At 38.0% G+C, this 21962-nt stretch overlaps 1 protein-coding gene across 7 annotated transcripts in view; it reads left to right on the top strand.

Annotated features, from left to right (window-relative positions):
* The first annotated feature begins 5015 nt into the window (after nucleotides 1-5015).
* The window catches only part of RPRD1A (regulation of nuclear pre-mRNA domain containing 1A), a 69732-nt gene continuing 52785 nt past the window's right edge, over nucleotides 5016-21962 (top strand). For all 7 annotated transcript variants that reach the window (XR_006209699.1, XR_006209698.1, XR_006209697.1 and 4 more), the window contains exon 1: nucleotides 5016-5332. Coding sequence is in view for 3 of the 7 variants with exons in the window: in XM_007090735.3 (XP_007090797.1) it covers nucleotides 5182-5332 (151 nt within the window). In the remaining 4 variants the exon portion in view is untranslated. The remainder of the gene's footprint in view (nucleotides 5333-21962) is intronic.

Below are 21962 nucleotides of genomic sequence, written 5' to 3'. Positions count from 1 at the left end.
AGCTCTGGATGTACCTATTCTGGACATTCCATATAAATGAAATCATACAGTATGTGCCTTTTGTGTAGGAGTTCTTTCATTTAACATAATGCTTTTAAAGTTCATCTATCTTCTGGCATTTATTGCTGCTTCATTCCTTTTTTTCCACTTAATAATATGCCACGCTGTTTTGATTTCTATAGCTTTGTAGTAAGTTTTGAAACTCACTTTGCTTTGCTTTTTCAAGATTGTTTTGGTTATGCAGTCTCCTTTGCAATTCCCCATGAATTTTAGAATCAGCTTTCCCATTTCTGCACAAAAGGCCACTGGGTTTTAACATGAATTGCATTGGACTTGAAGATTGTTTTATGTAATATTGTTATATTAACAACATATGTCTTTTAATCCATGGACAAGTTATGTCTATCCACTTATTTAGGTCTTCTTTGCTTTCTTTCAAAAATATTTTTGCAGTTTTCAGTGTATACCTGAAAATATCCTTGTTTAAATTTATTCCTGTGTTTTATTATTTTTTGTTATTGTAAGTGGGATTGTTTTACTAATTTCATTTTCAGATTGTTTATTGCTAGTATGTAGAACATAGAACTACAACTGATTTTTGTGTATTCACCTTAGTCTTGTTTTTTTGCTGAATTAATTTAAAAATTATTTAAAATGTTTATTTCTTTTTGAGAGAGAAAGAGAGACAGAGCATGAACAGGGAAGGGGCACAGAGAGAGGGAGACACAGAATCCAAGGCAGGCTCCCAACTTCACGTTGTCAACACGGAGCCCGATGTAGGACTCAACCTCACCAACCATGAGATCTTCATCTGAGTGGAAGTTGGATGCTTAACCTACTGAGCCACCCAGACGCCCCCTGATGAATTAATTTATTAGCTCCAGTGCTTTGGTGGATTCCTTAGGTTTTTTTTTTTTTTTTTTTTTTTTAGGATTTTCTTATGTGTAAGATCATGTCCTCTGTAAATAGAAATAATTTTATCTCTTCTTTTACAATTTGGATACCTTGTATTTCTCTTTATTGCCTAATTGCTATGGCTAGAACTTCCAGTATAATGTTGAACAGAAGGTGGCAAAAATTTATATACTTGTCTTGTCCCTGATCTTAGGAGGAAAGCTTTCAGTCTTTCATCATCGAGTATAATGTTAGCTGTGGGCTTTCCCATACATTTTATTATGCTATATATATAACATTATATATGTATTATTATTATATAATATTATGTTCAGAGAGTTCCCTTTTATTCCTGCTTTGATGAGGTTTTTTTTTTTAATCATGAAAGTATGCTGGATTTTTGTCAAAAATTTTTGTTTTTTCACCAATTAAAATGATCACGTGTTTTTTCTTCATTCTTTTAAATTAAAAAAAATTTTTAATGTTTATTTATTTTTGAGAGAGAGAGATGGGGGGGTTGGAGAGGGGCAGAGAGAGAGGGAGACACAGAATCTGAAGCAGGCTCCAGGCTCTGAGCTATTAGCACAGAGCCTGACAAGGGGCTCAAACCCACAAACTGCAAGATCATGACCTGAGCCAAAGTCAAATGCTTAACCGAGTAAGTCACCCAGGTTCCCTACCTTCATTCTTTTAATATGATGTATAATATTGATTGGATTTTGTATTTGAACTACCCTTGCATTCTTGGAATAAATCCTACTTGGTCATGATGTATAATCCTTTTAATAGGATGATGGATTGGGTTTGGTAGTATTTTGTTAAGGATTTTTGCTTCCATATTCATAAGTGATATTGGTCTAGTCTCTTCTTGCAACAATCTTCTTTTTTTTTTTAAGTTGAAGGAGCGCATCTGTTTGTTACTTAGTGGCCATTCCAAGAAAGCCAAAGATAGTTTTGTCTTTAATTTTTTTTTTAAGTTCATTCATTTTTGAGAGAAAGAGAGAGACAGAGCACGAGTGGGAAGGGCAGAGAGAGGGAGACACAGAATCTGAAGCTGTCAGCACAGAGCCTGATGTGGGGCTTGAACTCACAAACTGGGAGATCATGACCTGAGCCAAAGTCGGATGCTTAATGGTTAGAGCCACACAGGCGCCCCAAGCCAAAGATAATTTATAGGGGGAAAATGCATCATTCTGATTTAAATTTTTTTTAAATTTATTTTGAGAGAGAGAGAGAGAGAGAGAGAGAGAGAGAGAGAGACTGCAAACAGGGGAGGGATCTGAAGCGGCTCTGCGCTGAGAGCAGTGAGCCCGATGTGGGGCTCCAACTCACAAACCGTGAGATCATGACCTGAGCCCAAGTTGGATGTTTAACCATTGAGCCGCCCAGGTGTCCCAACATTATTCTGAATTTGAGGCCTGTATTTGGAAAGGCAAATCAAGAAGTATAGTCAGAGGAGGGGTGCCTGGGTGGCTCAGTCAGTTAAGCATGACTTTGGCTCAGGTCATGATCTTTCTGCTTGTGAGTTTGAGCCCTACATAGGGCTCTATGCTGCCAGCACAGAGCCTGCTTCAGATCCTCTGACCACCTCCTCTCTGCCCCTCCCCTGCTTGTCTCTAGCTCTCTCAAAATACATAAATAAACTTAAAAAAAAAAAAAAGAAAGTGACATAATTTGAAGGTTTTTTTTTTTTAAAGAAGTATAGTCAGAGTATATTATGAAAACAAGTTATAATTATCTAAGGGCATATGCAGTTACAGCCAATATTTTTAAAACACAGCAATAAGTACCAATGTCAGTAAATATAGAACTAACAGCTTACTGTGGAAAGCCATGTCACATACATGTACAGAATACTGTAGAAGTTCAGAGCAGGAACAGCCAAATCAGACCAAGGACTAAGGCAGACGGAAGAGTTGGTGCTTTTACTGGGTCACTGAGAGCAAAATCTCGCTGGAGAGAGAACAGATAAACTATATAAGCATACATAACATAGATTAGTAGTGTAAGTGCTAAAGAAGGCATTCAAATCAGTAAAGGAACTTTTTACATGCATTGAACTGGCTGGGAAGGAAAAGAAGGTGGAATTTAAGATGGTCTTTAAATTTCAGGTAGAATTGAGGTAGAGAAGGAGGGAGTGGGAAGAATCAGAATTTTAGGTAAAGACATAATTTGGGAGATGATATGTAGGAATTCTGGTGGCTGAACGAGAATAGTGTAGAAGATACACTGAGGTCTCAGAAGACAGGTAAGTTAAACCTAAACAAAGTGAAGGCCAAAAACTAGACTAAGTAGATTGGAAAAACAAAGGATGTACAATAGGGAAAGACAAGAGTGTAGAGACAGGAATAGACCTAGGAGTGAGAGGAAGAGAAAGAAGTCATCTCACCTTTTGAGGTATGGCAGAACCTCAAGCTGTAGTAACATTAAAAATGGGGGGGGAGGGGCACCTGGGTGGCTCAGTCGGTTAAGCGTCCGACTTCGGCTCAGGTCATGATCTCGCCGTCTGTGAGTTCGAGCCCCGCATCGGGCTCTGTGCTGACAGCTCAGAGCCTGGAGCCTGCTTCAGATTCTGTGTCTCCCCCTCTCTCTGACCCTTCCCCGTTCATGCTCTGTCTCTCTCTGTCTCAAAAATAAATAAACATTAAAAAAAAAAAAAAATGGGGGGGGAGGGGCACCTGGGTGGCTTAGTCGGTTGAGCATATGACTTCGGTTCAGGTCATGATCTCACAGTTCCTGGGTTTAAGCCCTGCGTTGGGCTCTGTGCTGACAGCTCAGAGACTGGAGCCTGCCTCATATTCTGTGTCTCTCTCTCTCTCTCTCCCCCTCCCCCACTTGTGCTCTGTCTCTGTCTCTCAAAAATAAATGCTATTTTTTTTTAATGGGAAAGATAAACTATACTTACGATCAAACAAACAAAAAACGTATTTGATGCCCAGTTGGTGCAAAATTCTTGAACACTGCTTCTCAAAAGATAAGAATTCCTGTGTTTTTTTATGTATCTTTCTAGAAGTTTGTATTAATATTTAGAATGTGACAGTACCTGTTTCTTTTGTGAACTATTGTAGTACTATGTCAAAACGTATGGATTTGTCACACATCATGTCATTTGTCATATGTCAAAATGCTAGATTAATTATGGGATTTCTTTTTTTTTAATTTTTTTACATTTATTTATTTTTGAGAGACAGAGAGACAGAGCACAAGTGGGGAGGGGCAGAGAGAGGAGACAGAATCTGAAGCAGGCTCCAGGCTCTGAGCTGTCAGCACAGAACCCGACAAGGGGCTTGATCTCACAAGCTGTGAGATCATGACCTGAGCCGCAGTTGGGCACTCAACCAACTGAGCCACCCAGGCGCCCCAATTATGGGATTTCTGAAATTAGTTTTTAATTATACAAGGAATATGTGAAACCATTCTTGTAAAAAAATGAAAACAATAGAAACATAGCTTAAGGACTCCGATTCTGATCCTCTCTTTGACACCACTATTAATGTAGTGTATACTCTTCCATACTTTTTGCCCTGCATTTACATACTTATGAATTCATATAAAATATACACTTTTATATTAAAAAAACAAATGTTATACTGTATTTTCCCCCAGGAACTTAAAAAAAAAACCCTCCAATTCACCACTGGATTTATTAATCTTTTGAACTGCTGCATGTACTCTGTAATATGCAGTATTACAATTTTTAGCCATCTATCTGTTGTGAATGTCCCATCTCTTTAGGGTTAGTAAGCCTGACAAGAAACTAGCATACAGCTCCTTGGGCAAGCATGCGATTTCCCTAGCACTGAGGTCAATTAGCGAAAGTGCAGGGTCACAGGGAAATTGTAATTTTAAAATGTAATTATCACGCCAAATAGTCTTCCAAATTGGCTATGCCAATTCACGCCTATGTAGATATTTTTAATCACTCCTTTCTTGGCAGACAGTTTTAACCCACGAGGGTTCCAGACTGGGCAAACCCCACTCCGCCCCAGCCTGGCCCAAGCGGCACGCCCCCACATGCCTCCCTAGCGCCAGTTTTGGCCCCGCCCTTCCGCTCAGAAGACCTGCCGCTTGGCCTCGCCTCTTCCGGGGGCGGGGCGTGGGTCGGCCGTGACGTCACTGCCGGCCAGACGCCATCTTGCTGGTTTGCGGCCGGTCTTGGATGTGGCGGCAGCAGTGGTGAGGGCGTGGGGAAGGGTGGGGTGAGGGGGCGAGGCCGCGGCGCGGGCGGCGAAACTCTCCTCCCCTCAGCCCCACCGCGTGGGACGGCGTGAACGCGGTGTCGGAGGGATGTCAGCCTTCTCTGAGGCGGCGCTGGAGAAGAAGCTGTCGGAGTTGAGCAACTCGCAGCAGAGCGTGCAGACCTTGTCCCTGTGGCTCATCCACCACCGCAAGCACTCCCGGCCCATCGTCACCGTGTGGGAGCGGGAGCTGCGTAAAGGTGAGTCGCCCCGCCACCCGGCCTGTTCCCTGGTGCCGCCGGGACCCCCCTCCCCGCGAGCTCCACTTCCCCAGCGACCCCAGCTCCCCGCTGCCCGGCACCGCCCTACCCAGCGTGCCCGGCTTCCTGGCGTCGGTGGTCCGCCGGCTAGGAGGAGCGGCGTGCACTGCGCTTCCCGCAGAACCTGCGGTTAGTAGGTATTGTTGCATAAGGAATGAAGGATCAAAACAAAACACAACTCCTTCTGATTTAACACAGAGGCCGTAGCCAGGAACTCAGGACTCTGCCTCTAATTAGGGCCAGAAATTCAGGCAGTCAGGTATCTTTTTCATTCTGTGGGTTATAATGGAGGGTAAGGGTGAAAAAAGGGAAGTGGAAAGGAAAAGATTGGCGTGCGGATGGGAGTTAATTCCATCATTTCTATAACGCATCAACTCAGTCTTGAAAAATTAATAGAGGCATCGGAATTTTAGAATTGGGGAATGTGAAATTGCATCCATGCCTGATGCAGTGAAGGAACCCTGAATTTGTAGATTTTAGAGGACTAGCATTCGGTGAATTTATTATTAATTTCTGGATTGCGGTTGCCTCACCTGAAAATGAGGGAGTTACATTGAGTCACCTAAAGTCTTTTCTTGCTCCATGATTATGTACTTTCAGGGCAGCATGTTTGTTTTGCAAAACATCAGTCCTGTAAATGAAGTTAACTTTTTTGAGCAGTAGTCTGCTCTCGCTAAAATACTCAGAATCATTTCACTTCTGCAGAGCGACTTTATCTGTAAGAACTGATTGTCAGTGAGACTAAATCATTTGCTTAGAGTCTGGGTTTTAACCGTAATTCTTAATTCATTGCGTCGAAAGAATGTGCGCTTCTCGTTATTGCTTCAGACATTCTCATGTATCGATATGCTGGTTATTTATTAATTAGGGGTTTTAACAGCCATTATTAATCAAAATGGATGCTTGTTTACTGACCTATATGAAAGCTGTATGATGTGATGTATTAACATGGGAGCTAAAATGTGGCATTGGCTATAGGGAATGGAAACAAACTGTCCTTTTCTTGTGTATTTGCTTGTGGTTAATCTCTTAAGAGAAATGGACCTTGGAGTGAGGTTTTTCAGTTCATATGTGTGTCTCTGTATTGGTGCTCAGGGAGGAATTCATCTTCTGTGAGTGACCAGAAAGGTTTGAGAAACATAAGATATAAAGGTCTGGAAAATAGCTGAACTCTGAGAAGGAAGTAGTTGTCTTTGCTCCTATACTTTACTAGATTTCGAAATAAGCAAAAGGCTTATACTTTTTTGGGGGTTAGGGAAGAATATTAGAAACACATAATCAGTAAAGGATTGGTACCCAGACTATCTTAAGAACTACCACAAAGCAATAGAAAAATGGCAGTACTATTAAAGGTGTCCCATGAGCAGAAACCTTGAAAGGCCAATGAATGATACTTAATCTTACTGATAAGGAAAGAATAAACCAATGAGGTACCACTTTATACCCTTCAGTTTGCAAGAATTGGTGAAGATGAAAAAAAAAAAGAATTGGTGAAGATGGGGAGAAACAGGAACTCTCCTACACTACTGGTTGAAGTGTAAAAAGGAGATAAACTCCATGACTTCCTAATGAAGTTGAAGGTATATATCCTCTGACCTAGCAGTTCTTCTAGGAATGTGTCTTAGAAACTAATACATGTCCTCAAGGAGTTATGTTTATTGTAGCTTCTTAGTAACAAAATTAGAAACAGCTGTGGGCGAATATATTGAAACATTCATGGAATATAATACCAACCAGCAGTTTTCCTGAACAGACTAGAGCTCCATGAAACAACATCACTGAATTAAAAAAACAACAAACAAGCAAAATGTTGAGCTAAGAAAGCAAGGTGCAGACCAGTATGCCATCTGGTAAAGTTTGAAAACATGCAGGAACAATACTCTGCTTCGTTCACAGATACCTGTAGTTACAGTTAGAAAAACATGCATAGTGATGATTAACATCACATTGCAAGATAGTGCTTACCATAAGGGAGAGAGGAAGTGAAAATGGATCTGTGGTATCTTACATTTCGTATTTTTTTAAAATCATTTGATACCTGTGGGAAAGTGATAAGATGTGCTATTAACTGGGCTTGGGGTTATTTCCATATGTTTAAACGATTTATAATTAGAAAAAAATTGAAGGCATATAAATAGATACTGTAGGAGGAGAGTGGTGTTGGGTGATGATGGTGATGATGGTAATGGTGGTAATGGTGATGATGATCATGCTGCTGCTGCTGCAGTTTTGTTTGGTTTTGCATTATCTGCCAGAAGTTTCCTTTCCTTGACATGACTGTACCTTTGTAGGTAGAGCCTTTGTGTTCCCCCAGCTTTGCAGTGTTTTGCTCATCAACTTTATTTTTTTTTAGTGTTTATTTTTGAGAGGAGAGAGAGAGAGAGAGAGAGAGAGAGAGAGAGTGAGTTTGTGTGCGCACGCATGCGCGCAAGTTGGGGAGGGGCAGAGAGAGAGAGAGAGAGACACACACACAGATTTCAAAATAGTCTCCAGGCTCTGAGCTGTTAGCACAGAGCCTGACGTGGGGGTCGAACTGATGAAGTGAGGAATCGTGATCTGAGCCGAAGTTGGACTCTTAACTGACTGAGCCACCGCAGCATCCCTCCTCATCAGCTTTAGGATCCTCCATGGCCTGTAGCATAATGATAAGGCGAATGGTTAACTGAATATCAGCATTGTTTTATCTTACCATCTTACTGTGATATTGTGAATCCTCACATAATCTCTATAAAATAAATATTTATAAAAGGAATTGGTCAAATTTGAAATAAAGAAATCAATAAGTAAAATCAGTAGAACATTTTGTATTAAGCTTGGCATTCTTTAGTTTCTTGAAGTGATTAAAGAAGACAAATGTGACATGGGTAGGAAAAATTACTGTTCAAAATGTAAGAATCAGGTAAAATGGTAATGTCACACATGGTAATTATCCAGTTATGCAGATTTCCTTTTTTGTTCTACCTTCCTTATTTTTGCCTCTTTTAAAGAATTTCTGGGGTGGGGACAAAAAAAGAATTTCTGTTTGCAGGTATATATCCCAAGGCCTTTATGAAGACTATAAAGTAGCCATATTTTCCCTGAGAAATGTGATAGAGTGTAACCAAAAAACGTAAGGATTTTGTTGTTTTCTAACTGCTTTATTGAGATATAATTAACGTATCATACAATCACTCATTTAAAGTGTATAGTTCAGTGGTTTTTAGTGTATCGTAAAGTTGTGAGACCACCACCATAGTCAATTTTAAAACATTTTCATCACCCAGAAAGAAACTCTATGCCTTTTAGCCATTATCCCTCAAACCCCTCCACTTTCCCTAGCCTTAGGCATCCATTAGTTTGTGTTGTCTATAGATTTGCCTATTCTTAGCATTTCACGTAGTGGAAGTATACAACATGTCATCCTTTGTGCTTGATTTCCTTTGATTAATATAATGTTTTCCAGGCTCATCTGTGTTGTAGCATTTTTCATTCCTTTTCATGGCCAAATAATAATCCATTATATGGATTTATCCATACATCAGTTGATGACATTTGGTTATTTATGCTTTTTGCTATTATGAGTAATATTGCTATGAACATTTGCATACAGGTTTTTGTGTGAATGTTTTTTCATTTTTTTGAATATATACTTATGGGTGGAATTGCTAGGTCATACAGAAACTCTATGTTTAACCTTCTGAGGAACTGCCAGACTTTTCCACAGTGACTGCTTCATATACTCCTACCAGCAGTGTATGAGGATCCAATTTTTCTACACCTTTGTCAGCACTTGTATTACCTGTCTTTTTTGTAGCCATCCTATTGGGTTGTAAAGTATGATTGTGGTTTTCATATGTATTTTCCTGATGGCTAAGGATATTGAGCACATTTACATGTGCTTAAGGCTATTTGTATGTTGACTTTGGAGAAATGTTTGTTCAGATTCTTGCCCATTTTTACATTTTTTTAAAATGTTTTTTTATTTTTGAAAGGGGGGAAGAGAAGGGCAGAGAGAGACACACACACACAGAGAATTCCAAGCAGGCTCCAGGCTCTGAGATGTCAGCACAGAGCCTGACACAGGCTGGGCTCGAACTTATGAACTGTGAGATCATGACCTGAGCTGAAGTTGGACACCTAACCGACTGAGCCACCCAGATGCCCCAAATTGATTTCATGTTAATGTAAAATAACATTTAGTAAAAGATAACGATTTCCTAAAAATATTAAGGATTGGAGTGATTTACATTTTTGCAAATCTTTGTATCTCTTTTTTTTTTTTTTTTTAATGTTTATTTATTTTTGAGACAATGTGAGAGAGTAAGTGCAAGCAGTGGAGGGGCAAACAGAGGGAGACACAGAATCTGAAGTGGGCTCCAGGCTTTGAGCTGTCAGCACAGAGCCCGACATGGGGCTAGAAGTCACAAACCATGAGATCGTGACCTGAGCTGAAGTTGGACACTTAACTGACTGAGCCACCCAAGCACCCCTAAGATACATATTTTTTAATGTTTATTTATTTTGAGAGAGAGAGAATCTCAAGCAGGCTCCATGCTCAGTATGGAGCTGGACTCGGGGCTTGATCGCACAAATTGTGAGATCATGACCTGAGCTGCAATCAAGAGTTGGACACTTAACGGACTGAGCCACCCATGTGCCCATAAGATATTTGAAATTTTTATGTTTATAAAATGCGTTAGGAGGATTATAATGAATTATTTAGTTACCTTGCTGTCTTCTAGGTCATTTGGTCATTTTTGGTTCTGTAGCATAACTCTTGGCTGCTCTCAGGTACCTAGAATCTTCTTTTTATAATTTTTCCTTAGTCCCTTCTTTAATAACTGAGAAATTAAGTAAAAATTTTACTGTGCTTACATTAGATGTTTGGACTTTCCAGGTGTATTAAAAAATACACAGATATATCTTAGTAACAACATGCACATAATGTAAAATTCAAAAGCCAAAAAAGGTTATAAAGAGGGGTAAGACTCCTTCCGATTATTCTTCTCTTCTTTACCCACAGATTTTCCCCACCTAGAATCAATTTAACAGTTTATATATTTTTCCAGAATTTTCTATGTATATACAGTCATATATGTAATTTTTTTCTTTCTTGTTTAGACAAATGGTAGAGTATTACATAGACCAACATGTAGACTTTGCTTTGCTTTGCTTTTCTTCCTTTTAATATATCTTTCAGATTGTTGCATATTGATAAAAATGGTGTTGCTTCATTAAAAAAAAATACTGCATTGTATTCTGTTTTTTGGACGCATCAAAATTTATAACTGTTTCTTTATTGATGAACATATAGGATGGGTCTGTTTTTAATATTAATATTTATATATTAATTTTTGTTACTAAATATTCTAGTGTTTTTCTTAATGGTTTCAGCTGACTTAAGACACCATAATAGAGGGGCCCCCTGGTTGGCTCAGTCAGTTAAGCGTCTGACTTCAGCTCAGGTCATGATCTCACGGTCTGTGAGTTCGAGCCCTGCGGTCGGGCTCTGTGCTGTCAGTTCAGAGCCTGGAGCCTTCTTTGGATTCTGTCTCCCTCTCTCTCTGCCCCTACCCCTCCCCCCCCCCCCCCCCATGCTCTGTCTCTCAAAATATGAATAAATGTTAAAAAAAATTTTTTTTTAAAGTAATTTCATTAAAAAAAAAAAAGAGAGACCATGATAGAAATGGTTAGGCCTTAGTGTATTGTACCATTTTTTTTAATGTTTATTTATTTTTGAGAGAGAGAGAGAGCGCGAGCATGAGTGGAGGAAGGGCAGAGAGAGAGACAATCTGAAGCAGGCTCCAGACTACAAGTCAGCACAGAGCCTGGTGCGGAGCTCGAACTCACAAACTGTGAGATCATGACCTTTTCAGTTTATATATTAGCTTAAAGAGAATTCACATCTTTTTAATGGTAAATCATTTTAGGCTGAGAATCATGCTGTCTTACTCTAAATGTATTTATTATAATTCTTTAAATAAGTGGTTCTCAAGCTTGTTTATATATCAGTTCTTGATATTTATAAAGGTTTGTAAAGACTATTGTGCAGTGCACCCTTAACTTTAGAATAATTTTGTGCTAAATGTATCTTGTTTAATTCTAGTACAGACTAACAGAAGGATGTGTCAAAGGATTAAGCCACATTACACAGAAAGACTTAAAACTGAAAAAATATTTTTTGCAAATTGAGAAAATGGCTTGCCTTAGTTGATTTTTGTGATGGCATGCTTTGGTCTAGCTCAGGGAACATCAATCTGCTTCAAGAGCGTGGCTTAAAATCCTCATCTACTCAACAGTGTTTGTTTCATTAGTATTTGTACAAATCGTACTGTGTACTGTGTTCTGTTTTATATATTACTTTTTAAAATAACTGAAATTTATTTGGGTAGTCAAGGACCATATTTTTGCTTATCAGAAAATTCAGTTTTCTTAGCAGAGTATCATGAATTATTATCTTTAACAGCACTTAATGATGGTTAATTTTATGTGTCATGCCGACTGGGCCACGAGGCAGCTAGATATTGGGTCATACAGTATGTTTGTGAAGTAATTTCTGGAAATTTAACATTTGAATGTATAGACTGAGTAAAGCAGATTGCCCTCCTTTAATGTGAGTTGACCTCTGTCAGTTGGAGGCCTGAATTAAAAAAGGCTGACCTTCCTGTAAGTAAGAGGGAACTCTTCCTGCCTGACTGTTCTTTCTTGCCTTTGGACTCACACTGAAACATGGACTCTTCCTGGGTCTGGAGCTGCTTGCAGACGGGACCCACGGGACCTAGCTGCAGATCTTGGGACTTGTCAGCGTCTATAATCTTATAAGCTACTTCCTTTTAATATTATAATCTCTTTATATGTATATACACACATATTTTATTGGTTATGTTTCTATGGAGAACCCTTATAACATAGCAGCTTTATCTGGATTTACTACGATTTCATTAGTAAATCAACTATATTAATTGTGGATTTAATCCAAATAAGTCCCTGTTTGAGAATTTTTAAAAAGCAGTTGATATGCTATAACTAACATATAGCACATAGAAAACTCTTCATGACTAAAAATAATTTCATTTTATGTGTTTATAATTTGGTGCTTTAGATGTTAAGTGATGGTAGAAACATCAATATGCTGATCACACTTAGTGATCCCTTTTTTTAGCCCCTGTTTCAATGTTACTGAATGGTATTTCTTGAGCACTACAAACTCACCTTGCACAAAACAACCCTTTATGTCATCTTTCCCCACTCTCATCCCACTGTTTTTTTGGTTTTGTTTTGTTTTGTTTTGTTTTGTTTTGTTTTGGGGGGGGGGGCTTTCCTGTTCCAGTGAAAGACATTACTGTCCACCAGTTGCCTAAGCTCAGAACTTTAAGTTTGGCTTGGCCCCTTTCCATACGTGCCTCACCTTGAGCTATTTTGTTGCTATTTTAGCACTATCTCTACTGCCCAAGTCCTCATCTTTCACTAACACCCTTGCAATAGCCTCCCATCTAATTTCCTTGTGTTTAGTCTCTTCAGCCATCTGCTTGTCCTCCTTACCAGTGTTAGCATAGAATTACCATATGACCCAGTAATTCCACTTGTAGGTATATGTTCAAAGAGTTGAAATATTCAAGGATTCAAACATATATTTTACAAGACTGCTTATAGCAGTGCTATTCAGAGTACCAAAAGGTGGAACAACCTGGATGTCCATCAATGGATGAATGAATTTATATGGTGCAGTGGAATTCATGCAGTAGGATAGTATTCAGCCAGTAAATAAAAAGGAACGAAGGGCTAATTCTGCCACATTGTGAATGAACCTCAAAAACATGTGAAGTGAAAGAAACCAGAGACAAAAGGTAACATTTTATGATTGTATTCATATGAAATATTCAGAAGAGATAAATCCACAGAGATAGAAAGTGGTTGTCAGGAGCTGGGAGGAGGGGAGGAATGGAAAATGGACGACTTTAATGGGTATGAGGTCATCTGGGGGCATGACAAAAATGTTTTGGAACTAAATACTGTATAGGTGATGGTTGTGGAACTTTATGAATGCACTAACTGCTGCTGAATTAGATACTTTAATGTGGTTAATTTTGTTATGTAATTTCCTAAAAAAAAAAAAGTCATATAAACACCTTGCACTTTTATGTGTCTCTGTGCTTTTATATACTCTGTTTCTATTTCTACTCTGTCTCTTAGCCTCTAAGCTCTGGTGTCTACCTACTCCTCTCTGCAGCTTCCCCTAGTCCCCAGGAAGAGTTAATTGTCCATTTATAGTCCCTAATGCTTTTTTGGGAATAAAAATTCCAGTTAACATCCTAAATTTATAATGATCTAGTTTGAATTGATACTAACTTTTCTTCAATAGCATACAAAAACTGTTCCTATAGAGCTGTCTCCCCCCCCTTTGTTATTACTGTCACAAGTTACATCTTTGTAAGTTGTGTGCCCATTAAAAGACTTAAAATTGCTGTTCTATATATTTGTCTTTTAAGTCATATAGGAAACAAAAAGAGGGTTACAGATTAAAACATCAATTAATACTGGCTTTTATATTTAATTATATAGTTACCTTTACTGATGATCTTTATTTATATTCTTCTAGTTACTATCTAACATCCTTTCATTTCAGGCCGCCGGAGTCTCTTTACCATTTCTTGTAGGACAGATCTGCTAGTGACAAAATCCCTCAGCTTTTGTTTAGGTTAATATGTCTTATTTTCTCCTTTGTATTGAAAGATAGTTTTGCCAGATTTCTTTCAGTATTTTTTGGCATCTTTTGGCCTCCATAGTTTCTGATAAGTTGGCTGTCCTTGTTACTCAGTCTTATTGAGTCTCTTTTGTGCGTGAAAGTGAGTTATTTCTTGCTGTTTTCATAATTCTTTGCCCTAAAGTTTGATTCTGTGTCTCAGTGTGGGTCTCTTTGAGTTTATCTTACTTCGAGTTCATTGAAATCCTTGGATTTGTAGATTCATGTCTTTCCTAGATTTGGGGACATTTTTGGCCATTGTTTCTTCAGATATTCTTTATGCACCCTCCTCCCTTCTGGGATTCTTGTAATGTGTGTGTTTGTTGTATTGATGGTGTGCCACAGAACCCTAAGGTTCTGTTCATTTTTCTTCATTCTTTTTCTTTCTGCTCTCCACACTCCCATTTCAGTGGTCTTCTTTCAAATTTGTTGGGTCTCCCAACTCTGACATCAAGTACTTGCTACTGCTATTCTTATACTACTTATTGTACTGTATTTTAATGGTTCTGTGTTGAGTTTCCTATTGCTAGAGGACTGAGCCTATTTCTTCGTTGCCTCAGAATCTAGCATGAAGTAAAATACGTGATGAGTTAATGAATGTTGGAAAGTGTGTAGAATCTGAGATTTTTAGAGCTTGGAAGGAGTATTAATGTTTTGCTTTTAAACAGTTTCTTTTAAAGATAGTGCCTGATTTAGGAACTTCCAACATTTTAAGACAAATAATGAATTCCAGTTATGAATATTTCCCTTAATGAGAAAAACTTGGAAAATTTCCACCATTTTCAGTCTGTCATACTGTTCTGCTTTTCCCATATTTATCAGTTCTTAGGGTAGTGGTTCTTAAAGTGTGGTCAGTGAATCACCAAGACCCTTTTAGGGAATGTATGAGTCCACAAGGTAAAAATTATTTTTGTAATACTTCTAAGATATTTTCCCCTTTTTGACTGTGTTGACGTCAGTGTAAAAAGCAGGTGTGGGTGAAAACGGTTAGTGCCTAAATATTAATAAAGGTAGAGGGACCATTCTACTGAAATTCATTGTATCTTTCACATGACATTCACAGCTGAAAAGTGTATCACATTCCTGACTGCTTATCAAAGCAGCGCACACTACTAATTTTGTTGTATCTTGACCCTTGAGTGCATGACTCTGTGTGTGTGCACACACGTGCACATTTCTTTATTGTGGTAAAGTATATGTAACATAAAATTTAATGTTTTAATGTTTTTTCTTGGTTATATATAATATACACTTACCATTTTAACCATTTTTTAAATGTGCAGTTCAGGGGCGCCTGGGTGGCTTGGTCGGTTGAGCGTCCGACTTCAGCTCAGGTCATGATCTCACGGTCTGTGGGTTCGAGCCCCGCGTCGGGCTGTGCTGACAGCTCAGAGCCTCGAGCCTGTTTCAGATTCTGTGTCTCCCTCTCTCTCTGCCCCTCCCCTGTTCATGCTCTGTTTCTCTCTGTCTCAAAAATAAATAAACGTTAAAAAAAAAATTAAAAAAAAAATGTGCAGTTCAGTGGCACTGTGTATTTTCACATTGTTTTGCAACTGGCATCATCATCCATCCTAGACCTTTTCTCAGCAGGGAAGGGGCAGAGAGAGGGAGACAGAAAATCTCAAGCAGGCTCCATGCTGTCACCACAGAGCCCCATGTGGGTCTTGAACCCACGAACCATGAGATCATGACCAGAACTGAAACCAAGTCAGATGCTTAACCAGCTGAGCCATCCAGACGCCCCTGAATTTTGCTTTTGATATCAAGTTTAAGAGCTTTGCTTGGCCCTGTATTTTGAAGATTTCTTCTACATTTTGTTCTAAAATGTTTATATAGTTTTACATTTAAGTCCATGATGCCTTTTCAGTCGATTTTTGTGGAAGGGGTGAAATTTAGGTCAAGGTTCAGTTTTTGTATGTGGATGTTCAGAATCTCCAGTACAGTTTGTTCAAAGGCTGTCTTTCTTTCATTGAATTACTTCTGCATCTTTGTTAAAATTGACTTGGGCTTATTTGTATGCATCTTTTTCTGGGTTCTCTATTCTATTGATCCGTGTGTCTTTTCCTGTACCAATAAATATCACACATAGTCTTTATTATAACTATGTAATAAATCTTGAAATTGAGTAAACTTATTTCTTCTATATTTTTCAAAATTATAGCTATTCTAGTTCCTTTGTTCTTCTGTATAGACTTTAAAATATTCTTGTCTATATCAATAAAAATTATTTTGATGGGATTTTGATAAGGGTTCTTTAATCTTGTATATCAGTGTAGGGAGAATTGACCTTTATTACTCTGAGTCTTCCAATCTATAAACATGGCATATCTTCCCCTTTCTTTACTATCTGTGCAGAGCCTGCTTGGGATTCTCTATTTCTCTGACCCTACCCCACTTGCACTCTTTCTCTTTTCCAAAAATAAATAAGCTTTAAAAAAAGTATTTATCTTGTTTTGTGTGACCTTGTTGAACATACTTATTAGCTGTAGGAGTTTTTTTTGGTAGGTTTCCTTGGGATTTTCTGTGTAGACAGTCATGTCATCTGCAAATGGGTATGGTTTTATTTTTTCATCTTTGACCTCTGTGGTTTTTTCTTTTTCTTACCTTATTGAACTTGCTGGCATGTCAGGCACAGTGTTGAATAAGAATGATGAGTGGATATCCTTGTCTTTTTCCTTAGTGGGTAAGCAGTGTTTTCACCATTACATATAGTGTTAGCTGTAGTTTTATTTTTTTAGATTCTGTATCCAGTTGAGGAACTTCCTCTCTGTTCCTGGTTTTTGAGAGATACTAAAATAAAATGTTGGTGAAATTTGTCAAAAGCTTTTTTTGCATCAATTTGATCATGTGATTTATTTTCCTTAGCCTGTTAATATGGTGCATTATGTTGATCAGTTTTCAAATCTTGAACCAGCTGTGCATCCCTACAATAGATCCCACTTGTTTGTGGTTGTTAATTCTTTACGTATATATATAGCTGAATTCTGTTTGCTTAATTTTGTTAAGGGTATTTAAATCTGTATTCAGGAGGACTGTTGGTCTATAGTGTGTGTGTGTGTGTGTGTGTGTGTGTGTGTGCGCGCACACGCGCGCGCATGCACATGTGTGTCTTGTTTTGAAATCAGAGTAGTACTGACTTCATAAAATGAATTGAGGTTTGTTCCCCTATTTTCTGGAAGAGGTGTAGAATTTTTAAAATTCTTCTTTAAATGCTTGGTAGAATTATTTGGCAGAAACTATCTGGATCTGGAAAGTTCTTTTTTGGGAGTTAAAAAGTTGCATATTCAATTTTATTAATTGTTACAGGGCTGTTTAGGTTTTCTATATATTTTCTGTATATTCATATATTTGGTTTTCTGTATATTTTCTGTATATTCATATATTTGGTGAGTTTGCAGTGGTTTGTGTTTTTCTTGAGGAACTATAGTCCATTTTTTCTAAGTGTCAAATTTATGTGTCCAGGGTTTTTCATTGTTTGCCCTTACTATCCTAATTGTCCTTTCAATACCAGTGGTAATCCTCATATTGAAAATTTGTGTTTTCCCTTTTTTCCTTTGTCATTCTTGGTAGAAGTTTATCATTTGAATTCATATTTTCAAGGAAGCAGCTCTTTGATGCTCAACATTACTAATCATTAGGAAAATGCAACTCAAAACCACAATGAGATATCACCTTACACTTGTTAGAATGGCCATCACCAAAAAGAGAAATGATGGAGAGGATGTGGAGGAAAGGGAACCCTTGTGTCCTGTTGGTGGGATTATAATCTGGTACAGTTACTATGGAATTAAAAATAAATTAAATAATTAAAATTGGAGGGGTGCCTGGGTGGCTCAGTTGGTTAAGCATCTGACTTCAGCTCAGGTCATGATCTCACCACTCATGAGTTCAAGTCCCTCATCGGGCTTTGTCCTGACAGCTCAGAGCCTGGAGTCTGCTTCAGGTTCTGTGTCTCCCTCTCTCTCTGCCCCTCTCCTGCACGCACTTTCTTTTTCTCAAAAATAAACGTTAAAAATTTTTTTTGAAAGAAAGAAAATTAAAATTGGAATTAAAATAGATTTAAAACTTAAAAAATAAAACTGCCATATGACACAGCAGTTCCCTTTCTGGAATATATCCAAAGGAAATGAAAATGCCAACTTGAAAAGCTGTCTGCATCCCCATGTTAATAATATCAGCATTATTTACAATCGCCAAGACAAGGAAACTACCTAAGTGTTTATCATCAGATGAATGGATAAACAAATTGTTTTATATATACACAATGGAATATTATTCATCCATAAAAAATGAGGAAATGCTGCCTCTTGTAACATGGATGGACCTGGAGGGCTTTATGCTAAGTGAGATAAGTCAGAGAAAGACAAATACTATATGATCTTATTTATATGTTAACAAACAAACCCAGATTCAGCAAAAAGAGATCATTCGGGGCGTGGTTACCACAGGTGGGAATGTGGGAAGGGGCATTGTAAGGAGATGATCAAAAGGTACAAACTTCCAGTTACAAGGTAAATAAGTACTAGGGATATAATGTACAACATGGTGACTGTAATTAACCTTGCTGTGTTATATAAATCAAAGTTATTAAGAGTAAATCCTAAGAGTTCTCATCCTATGGAGAAAAAATATTTTTTTTGCAACTGTATGTGATGATGGATGTTAAAACTTATTGTAGTAAGCATTTCACAATACAAGTCCATCCATTGTGCTACACACCTTAAACTTGATGTACAATGATGTATGTCAATTAAATCTCAATAAAACTGGTGGAGAAAATAGCTCTTTGTTTCACTGATTTTTTTTTTCCCTCTAGTTTTCTTTTCAGTTTCATTAATTTCTGCTTTTACTTTTTTTTCCCCATTCTGTTTCCTTGGGTTAATTTTGCTCTTATTATTCTGTGTTTTTGAGGTGAGAGTTTAGATTAGTGATTTGGGACTTGTTCATTTTTTCCATTATATGCATTTAGTGCTAAAAGTTTCTCAGCCCTGCTTCAGCTTTATCCCACAAATTTTGATAACGATGTCTGTTCAGTTTATTTGCATATGTTAATTGAAGTGTTCTTATGATGGATACCTTAAAATAATTCTCATACCTTTGTCATTGTGGCGTTAGCATCTATTGATTGTCCTTTTTCATTCAGTTTCACATCCCCCTGGTTCTTGGTATAATGAGTGATATTTGATTGATTCATACTTTTCTTTTTAAGAGAGAGCGCGTGCCTGTGCAAATGGGAGGAGTGGAGGAAGGGGAGAGGGAGGGAGAGAGGGAGAATCTCAAACAGGCTCCATGCCCAACTTGGAGCCAACTCAGGGCTGGATCTCACAAGTGTGAGATCATGACCTAGGCCAAAATCAAGAGTCACACACTTAACCGACTGAGCCACTCAGGTGCCCCGATTCATAATTTTTTGTATGTATTATGTTTTGAAACTCTGGACTTTATGTTCCTGTTTTATCTGGATTTCTGTGACATTAACCCATCAGGGGAAGGTTAGGTACTCTTTGTTACTGCTGAGTGCAAGTGAGAGTTTGGCTGACACCACAGAGTAAGGGGTTTAGGAATGTGTGGTGTTAGTATTGCTGGGCCATGGTGAAAATCCTGACTCTTCACTGGCACATCCCAGGGGGAGTGCCTTCTTACCCCTGGGTAAGGGTGGAAGTCCAGGCCTTTCTAACTTTGCCTTCTCTGACACCACTCTTGAGAGGTGTTAGTCTCTATATCACAGCCTGGTTTCCTACTTAGCCTTTGCTGGTATGGATGTGAGTGGGGCACTGTTTTGTGTTTTTGGTTTTCCCCTGTCATGTTTGGCTGGAGTAGATTGGTTATTGTCTAAAAGTTTTCTGTCTTTCTAGGCTGTCCTTTTCTTGGTCCTTTGGTTGGAATGAGAAAGTTTGTGTTGGAACTCTTTATGTCTGCACCTGTTAGGATTTCTGGGTTGCTGACTTTTTCAACTCCCAATTTGAGATAAAGGCAAAAAGAAAACCCCGAGAGCTCATTTTGTGTTGTTCTTTGGGTTGCAAGGTCCCTAGCCTGTCTGCTGCCTTTTTTCGTCTTATATTTGTTTTAGTTATAATGCCCAGGATTTATAGTTGTACTTTCCAAGAAAAATAGGGAAAACTACATCTGCTCTTATCTTCCTGGAAGCAGATGTTCCCTACAAAACTGGTCTTTATATTGGAACTGGGACACATCAGTTTTACTGGTATTTTTACTAGTATTTTCTTGTCCGAGATATTATAAGATACTTTCTGGTTTGCATCTGGTATTAGTATTTTAATAAGCTTATTTTAATATAACTGCTAAACAGTTCTACTTTTTATTGTTTTAAAACACACACTTGTAAAATTTAAAACAGCACAGTAGTATGTAAATTGCTAAGTAAAAATGTATTGCAAAGAGGCCAGTTATCCCCAAATTAATTTATAAGTCAGGGCAGTTTATAAGAAATGTGTTCTTTTACAAGACATTTTACAAGGCAAGGTCTTTTATAAGACCTCTAAATCTAGGGGCACCTGGGTGGCTGAGTTGGTTGAGCATCTGACTTCGGCTCAGGTCATGAGCTTGCCATTTGTGAGGTCAAGCCCTGTACCGGGCTCTGTGCTGACAGCTTGGAGCCTGGAGCCTTCTTCAGATTCTGTGTCCCCCTCTCTCTCCACCCCACCCCTGCTTGTGCTCTGTCTCCCTCTGTCTTTCAAAAATGAATAAACATAAAAAGGTTTAAAAAAAAAAAAAAGACCTCTAAATCTAGAGGTCATTGGGAAAAGTAAATGTGGAGGAACAGCCAAGGCAATTTTTAATTTTTGTTTTGTGAATTTTGACAGTTTTGAAGGGAAAACAGTAATGGAGGTATTGTGCACAGACTGTGAAGGCACTGAAGGTAGAAGAGTGTGATGTTGATAACAGAAATAAAAATATATGTGGAAGGAACAGACCAGAGATTTATGAGGAAACCCATTTTATGTAGTAGTTTGGTAATCATTAATTTGGTAAAGTAAGCACTTTAAATTCATGCGGAAAAGGCTAGAATATGAAATGATTCTTAGGTTTCTACTTGATACCATATATAAAGTTAAAGATACAACACTGAAAAAAAAATCACCTGTGGAATCCTGTAAGGAAAACATGTTTATAGTTATTTTTAGTCTTGCACTGTGCAAAGATTTTCTAAATAAGGTCCAAGAGGTCTTGTAGGAAATAGATTTGGCTAATAAAATTATAAAATCATTGAATATGGAAAATACCAAATTTCAGTGCCTAGTTATAAGGAAATAGTCAATGCATATATTTTTTAATACAAATATAATTAACATACAGTGTTACAGGTTTACAGTCTGATGATTCAGTAATTCTATATATTTCTCTGTGCTCCTCGAAATAAGTGTACTCTTAATCCCTTTTATCTATTTCATCTACCCACCCACTCCCTTCCCCTTGGCAATCATCAGTTTGTTCTTTGTATTTATAAGTTTGGTTTTGTGTTTGTCTCTTTTTTTCTTTGTTTCTTAAATTCCATATATGAGTGAAATCATATGGTATTTTTCTTTCTCTGACTTATTTAATTTAGGAGTATACTCTCTGGGTCCATCTGTGTTGCGAATGGCAAGATTTTATCCTTTTTTTATGGCTGAATAATACTCCATAGTGTATCCATCATCTTTATCCACTCATCCACCAGTGAACACTTGGGTTGCTCCCATATCTTGGCTATTGTAAATAATGCTGCAATAAACATAGGGGTGCGTAGATCTTTTTGAATTAGTGCTTTTGTTTTCTTTGGGTAAATACCCCCGTATTTTCCACAGTGGCTGTGAGAATTCCACAATATTATTTTTAAAACGTTATTCT

Source organism: Panthera tigris, chromosome D3, assembly GCF_018350195.1.
Source record: "Panthera tigris isolate Pti1 chromosome D3, P.tigris_Pti1_mat1.1, whole genome shotgun sequence".
In the NCBI taxonomy this organism is placed as follows: Eukaryota; Metazoa; Chordata; class Mammalia; order Carnivora; family Felidae; genus Panthera; species Panthera tigris.
The sequence above is the reverse complement of the archived record's forward strand: the minus strand, read 5'-3'. Positions and strand labels throughout refer to the sequence as shown.